Source organism: Aulonocara sp. 'chitande type north' Nkhata Bay, linkage group LG15, assembly GCF_057382095.1.
Source record: "Aulonocara sp. 'chitande type north' Nkhata Bay isolate Kocher_YH1m ecotype deep benthic linkage group LG15, A_spYH_male_GT1.1, whole genome shotgun sequence".
NCBI lineage: Eukaryota > Metazoa > Chordata > Actinopteri > Cichliformes > Cichlidae > Aulonocara > Aulonocara sp. 'chitande type north' Nkhata Bay.
The window spans coordinates 366,494-373,146 of record NC_141358.1 but is presented as its reverse complement, the minus strand read 5'-3'; the positions used below and the strand labels follow the sequence as shown (position 1 = coordinate 373,146).

General features: G+C 41.2%; 1 protein-coding gene across 2 annotated transcripts; it reads left to right on the top strand.

The window, feature by feature from the left end:
• Nucleotides 1-1,483: 1,483 nt before the first annotated feature.
• On the top strand, nt 1,484-3,667 carry LOC147312186 (alpha-1-antitrypsin homolog). Of its 2 annotated transcripts, XM_086263710.1 has the most exons (5): nt 1,484-1,543; nt 1,715-2,340; nt 2,507-2,777; nt 2,868-3,015; nt 3,104-3,667. In XM_086263710.1, exons 2-5 carry the CDS (start codon nt 1,725-1,727, stop codon nt 3,290-3,292), a joined length of 1,224 nt encoding a protein of 407 aa, XP_086119836.1. In that variant the 5' UTR covers nt 1,484-1,543; nt 1,715-1,724; the 3' UTR covers nt 3,293-3,667. The 2 variants fall into 2 exon arrangements, with proteins under 2 accessions (XP_086119836.1, XP_086119835.1); XM_086263709.1 differs by lacking the exon at nt 1,484-1,543 and having other exon boundaries at nt 1,596-2,340.
• The last annotated feature ends 2,986 nt before the right edge of the window (nt 3,668-6,653 follow it).

Sequence of the window (6,653 nt, the reverse complement as noted above, 5' to 3'; positions counted from 1 at the left end):
AGGTGTAGCCACAGCTGCCCTGGGGCAGACTGACAGAGGCGAGGCTGCCATATCGCGCAAGTAGGGTAAAGTGTCTTGCCCAAGGACACAACGACCAGGACAGAGAGCCCAGGGATCGAACCGGCGACCTTCCGGTTACAGATGCGATTCCCAACTCCCTGAGCCACGGTCGCCCCAATATAATAAGATCAGAGAGGTAACGAGACTGTGGACGAGGATAGCAGTGGCATGTGGAGTGAGGAAGGGGCGGAGGCGATGGATGTTACGGAGGTGAAAATAAGCTGATCGAGTGACATTAGTGATGTGAGAGTTAAAGGATAACGTGCGCCCAAACCTTTCACAGAAGGAGAGGTAGAAACCGACGAGTTAATGGTGGTAACAGAAAAAGTGTCCCTGATACAAACAAACAAACAAACATGCAAAGTGCAGCAAGAAACAGGAAGCTGTTAACTCATGTAGAACTCTGGTAGCACAAAACCCTGAAAAGGTAAGTTTGAACTTGTTAAACTGGAAGTGAACAAAGATAAAATCAAAGCTCCATAACTACTGTGTTTGTCTCCACCAAAGGACGCGCTCTGTGAGATGGTCAGCAGGGCTCGAGCTACTTTTCCAGGCGACCTTATTGTCCTCCAGTTAAATCTGTCACTTTTTAAAAGCAGCTGAAGATTTGAACATCGTCTTCATGTTTAAATGATTATTGCATCACGCGCTTCTTTAGCCGAATGCTTTTCACGCCACCTTTGTCTGTGAAAAAGCTTCAGTGGTTTTTTCCTTACTGTCCTTCATTATTTATTAACTTAATTTATCGATAGAAGAGACAAGAGTTCAAACTGATAAAACGAGCACCGGCTGCACGGCCACAAAACCAACAACCTCAAACTGTGTTACATGGAGACACATTTCAACACGGTACTGCAATCATGCAGAGCTGTGCATTTTCTTTTATTAAAAACAGTCATTTAGCCTGCATCACATTTTTATGGCAGATGTGAGATCATAGAATTTAAATGACAAGCTGACAGCAGCTGGTCGTCTGCTGTCCGTAACTAACCAGCTCGTTCTAGATTTTTGAATCAACTTTGCTCAGTTTATCATCAGTATTTACAGAGAAGTAGCTAAAGTTTGAGGACAACTGTGCCAGGGTGCCACCAACACGAACAAGATAAAACGGCTGCACGCTAAGAATACGTGTAAATGCAATTAATAGAACCTCCCTTTTTAAAAAATGTATTGCTTCCAAAATGCATTTTCACAGGAAAATTTGCACTAAGATAGAATTAACTCAACTTCCACATCTGATTTGTCAGATCTTCTCTGATGATTATTGCAGGCATGAAATGAAAAATAAAAAATAGATTAGACGCATTTACACTCGTTTTTATCAGCTGTGTTGCATCACTGAAGCTGGCTCAGCCTCTCAGCATGGGACAGAGCAGAGAGATCACTCTTGGTTAATTTTTAACTGGACTGTAAACTGACTCTCGCTCTTGTATATAAAGAGGACGTTTCAGAGCAGCTGCCTGCAGCAGAGAGGACTTTAAAGGTAAGAACATTGCTTTATTAGCCAACCACTGAATGGATTTCAGGAAACTTAAACATTATGTTTGGAAATGAAGTGCAGACAGTCCAGATCCTGCTCTGATTGTGTCCTAATTCATTTCCCACTGTTATCCCTGGAAGTGTTAACTTTAAATGCTTGTATTTCTCTTGACAGTGCTCTAAAGATGCGTGGTCTCGTTGCTAGTTGTGCGCTCGCTGCACTGCTCCTGGCCGTAGCCTTGGCCCACCACCACCACAACCACAGCTCTGCACAGAGCAACGAGGAGGACGATGGCTGCCACAGGCTCTCTGCTCCTAATGCTGACTTTGCTGTTGTCCTCTACAAAAGTCTGAATGCCAAGACTGCTGCTGGAAACAACATCTTCTTTTCGCCACTGGGCATCTCCACTGCCCTGTCCCTGCTATCTACTGGGGCCCGCGGTGAAACCCACAGCCAGCTGTTCTCCAGCCTGGGCTACAGCACCTTAAACCAGACTCAGGTCAATGAAGCCTACAAGCATCTTTTTCACATGCTTGGAGAAAGCCAGGAGAACCAAAAGCTGGATGTTGGCAATGCTGCTGCGGTGCGCTCCGGCTTCAGTCCTCTGGAGCAGTTCTTAAATGACATCAAGCAGTACTACTCTGGTGAAATCTTTCAAGTTGATTTTACCAAACCTGAAGAGGCTGCAGCTGAAATCAACAAGCACATTGCCAGCAAAACCAACGACAAGATCAAAGACATGGTGAAGGACTTGGACCCTGAAATGGTAATGGTCCTTATCAACTACGTCTACTTCAGAGGTAAGACGCATGCAGACAGAACAGACAGTGTCAGCCAGGTGTTCTCTGGTTCAAGGTTTTCACAGATAGAGATTAGCACAAATACACGAAACAAACAAGTCTGAAGGATGCAACGATTTCAAATAAGTACCCACTATCAATATCGACTTGATGTGACCCGTTACAGGACAGTGGGAGAAACCTTTCGACGGTAACAGAACACGCAAAGAGGAATTCCATGTGGATGGAAGCACCACAGTTGAGGTGGACATGATGAGGAGGACGGGACGCTACAACTTCTACAGAGACGACGGGAACCACGCCACGATTTTGCAGCTGCCGTACAAGGGCAACACCTCCATGATGATTGTTTTCCCCGATGAAGACAAAATGAATCAGGTGGAGGCTGTCATCAGCAAAGATCAGCTCAGGCGCTGGCACGATTCCTTCTTCAGGACGTAAGAGAGCACCTCGTAAGTGGCTGTTTGTGGTTGCGTATTTTTCTGGGACTCTTACACGGGTGTTTTTCTCTTGTATTTGTTTCTCAGTAACGTGAATCTTGGCATGCCAAAGTTTTCCATCTCTGCCGAAGCCTCCCTGAATGACACGCTGAAAGAAAGTGGAATAACGGACGCTTTTGGAGGCAAAGCTGATTTTTCTGGCATGTCTAATGAGGTCCCGCTCAAAGTCTCAAAGGTAGGATCACTGAATATGACTTCATTGTTTTGTCCACTTCATGGACTCAAATGTGACATTGGCTCTTGTGTCCTGGTTCCTCCAACAGGTGTCTCACCAGGCGGTGCTAAGCGTGGATGAAACAGGAACGGAGGCTGCTGCTGCCACCACTGTCGAGATCATGCCAAATAGTCTGCCCCAAGACATAACACTCAACAGACCCTTCCTGCTCTTCATCCTTGAGCATTCAACAAAGAGCATCCTCTTCATGGGCAAGATCAACAACCCCACAGCCTAAGGATGCCCTTAGTGCGCCACATTTGTTCCATTTTCACGCTGCAGCAGTAGCTCCGGGGGTTATCTTTACCTCAGGATCTTAAAATGATGCGGAGGTGCCGCTGTAATAATAAGAACGCTGGGGAAATGATGTTTAGCCAATAGTGTGATGAATATGACAACACATCTGTCATTACATAACAGAAATGAATCTGTCTGTCAGCATCAAACATTTATTACTAAAAACCGAACTTGGCCAGAGGCAAAGATGTCTGAAAAAAAAACAAACACAAGTCAAAGAAGCCTCTACTAACACAGCACATCAGCTTTTGTGTGGCCGGTTGTGTTTTGAATTTGGTTCAACATGAAGTGAAATAAAAACTTTCCATGAACACAGGCCATGTTATATTATTTCATTTGTTTCAGTCCAGTGATCTTTATTATTCTACAATGAAGTCAGTGTCACTGCTGTAAGGCTCTTATCTGTTATTTACAGTTAATCTTAGGCAGAATTAAAAATATGATCTCACTCTGACCTGCTGATGGAGCTCAAGACACTTCATTCAGATTTCATCAGTCCCCGAGTATCCATAGAAGCTGCCGTTTTAATTTCGGACTTAAGGTTGAGATTAATTGGGGGATTTTTTTGCCTGGTGAGTCATCATCAAAGATCAGTTTGCGATCAAATCCCAGCCACAGAGTCAGTCCTCATCCTCACCTGAACGTGTTCTGTAAGGCCCGGGAACTCGTTCACACCTGACACCAGCCTGTTCGCACACACCCACATGCCCACAGACTGCGTTTTCTAAATATTTATATATGAAAGAAAAAGAAGATATTACTTTATCATCATTATTATATGATTTTATCAAACAGATTTATATTATTTACAGTTAAATCTAAATCTAACTCTTCAAAATAAGAAACAGATTCCATGAAATATGGTGTGAACAGCAAGTGTTGAGGAAACAAACTTGTCATGTTGCCTGGCAACCACCTAGCAACAGGCTAAAAATACCCATTTGTAACCTTTACAAAGTTTATGACATCTGTATCATTTTAGGTTTGCAACAGTAACACACACACACACACACACACACACACACACACACACACACACACACACACACACACACACACACACACACACACACACACACACACACACACACATTCCTTAAATTCCTTTAATTAATTATCATATATTATGAGGTCAACATGGACACATCTACAGAAACATGTATATAGTACAGCAGCACCTGAGCACAGCAGGAGACCCACAACAAGGGATCATTAGTATAGGTACAGAGTCATGCACAGATATTCTGGGGGGCGGGCGCCCAAGTCAAAAATTATGTACTTAAGTATATATAAAGTATAAGTAATTTTGCCTAGGACAACATCAGTTCATTGGTAAGTTTCAATCTTTTTTGAACAACTACAGCAGCATCGCTTGTCTTCTTTTCACCTTTGCATATGTTTACTTCTGTCAGGCCTTTAGATCTTTAGTCGGTCGGGGAGGTGATTAAGTTTGCTCAATGACACAAGCAACCAGTCAAATAACAAATAACATAAAGGTTAGTTTTAAATAAGCATGACAGGTTGACTATGAGCAGTCATCTGAACTCTTGCATTAATACTTGCCTAATACATTATTATCCACCAGACAAAACAGCTGATAGTGTTCGTGCTGTTTAACTCCTTTAGCTTTCAATGAATATTAATACCAAGGTCAGTCTTGCTGTCTGGTCTCAGTATGATTTCTCTTCCCAGTTGATCATGATCGTTAAAAGGAAGCCAGCTTGTCTATTTTCCAGAAATGATTTAAACTGGAAGTAATTTGAATTGACAGATTTCAATGTTTTCCCACATTTTTAAATGGCTCCAGATTTCTGCCATCTTGAGTATTTTGCCAGGACTTCTCCAGGCTTGTATGTTTGCGTGATTCTGATTTTTTGTTTTTACCAAAAACACCCTGACCCACCCAGAGTTATTTCCATGTCCTGTTGAGCAAGTTAGGTTGTTTAAACAAAGTCAGTAGAATCGATCCAGAAGAGAGAAGGCTGATCTTTGTTAATCTGTAAACTGTCAGCTGACTGCCTTTAAGCTTGCTTAAATATAGAGTTTCTGGAAACGTCACTGCAGAAGATGTTAGTGGTAAGCATCAGTCTCTATTAGTTCTACGTTTTAGGTACTTAAATGTAAGAAGTAAACGACAGTTAAGAGAATTAAAGATGATTTTTAGGATGTAATCACGTGGTTTTAGCAGACATGACATTACTCAGCATTCATTGTCTGCTTCCTTCGTTGGTATCATCAGTTATATTGTATACAATGTTACAACACAGCTGAACTACTGGTTACTACTTTACCAGTGTATCAAAAAATCGCTGAAGGGTGAAGTGCCTTTACCTTTAAATATCTATTTCTATTCTGTCAATAACAGACATATGACTTTATTATTTTAGTGATGCTCATGATTCAACTCACAGTTGTACATCTGCTGTGGGAGAGACACTTTCAAATCCCTCAAATATCTTTTAGAGCTAAATCTCTATTATAATACCTGCTGTGTTGAGGAAGCTGAAATACATCCGTGGTGACCTACACTCACTGGGTGTTTTTGAGCAGTCATCTAATGGGCAGTAACTCAACTACTTACAGGTGCTGTATTACTGGCAATCAGACCGTTTAGTCGAGTTGTCTGCCTGACAGTCCAGGTAACTTCTTGGGTTTAAAATCCAGCCTTTGTTGTTTGCACAGAGTGACTTCTCAGCTGGTAGCTTTGGGATCTGTTACAAGCAGCTTTGCAGAAATATGCTGTTATAAGAGATGCTCATGAAAATTCTACTTTTTTCATCTGATGAACTTGTCAGTAGTGGTTTTCAGTACAGCTCAGTAATAATGTGGCAATAGTGCAGTAAGGTGGAAATAAGAAAGCAATGATATGGAAATATTAAATCATTACTATGAAATTACAATGTAAAATCCAGGAAACTACCAAATAATATATTGTATCAGCAGTGGTTTTATCCAGAAATGTGGAAACAAATATACGCCATATATATGAGTCAAAACTCTTATATGTACCAATATACTGATAACAATATAATAACATGTTAGGAATAACATAGTAATATTTGTGGATCACAAAAGATGACTTGATTGTGACCTCATAAAAATAAGTAAATAAATAATGTAATAAGTAATATCAGCATTCTTCTTATTTTTAATGCCATATCCTGAAACTACCTGATTCAATCTAATTCAATGGTTTTAACTCATAAAGTCATGAAATTATGACTCAAGGACTGATGATGGAAAAACCTTACTTGGAGCTCATTTTGTATCATTTTAACTTTGCTTTTTGATCCACAGACTCT

Coding starts and splice junctions, on each gene's coding strand:
- LOC147312186 (XM_086263709.1), top strand. CDS start 1,611: ATGAAGTGCAGACAGTCCAGATCCTGCTCTGATTGTGTCCTAATTCAT. Junction 2,341..2,506: donor CAACTACGTCTACTTCAGAG/GTAAGACGCATG, acceptor GACCCGTTACAG/GACAGTGGGAGAAACCTTTC. Junction 2,778..2,867: donor CACGATTCCTTCTTCAGGAC/GTAAGAGAGCAC, acceptor TTTGTTTCTCAG/TAACGTGAATCTTGGCATGC.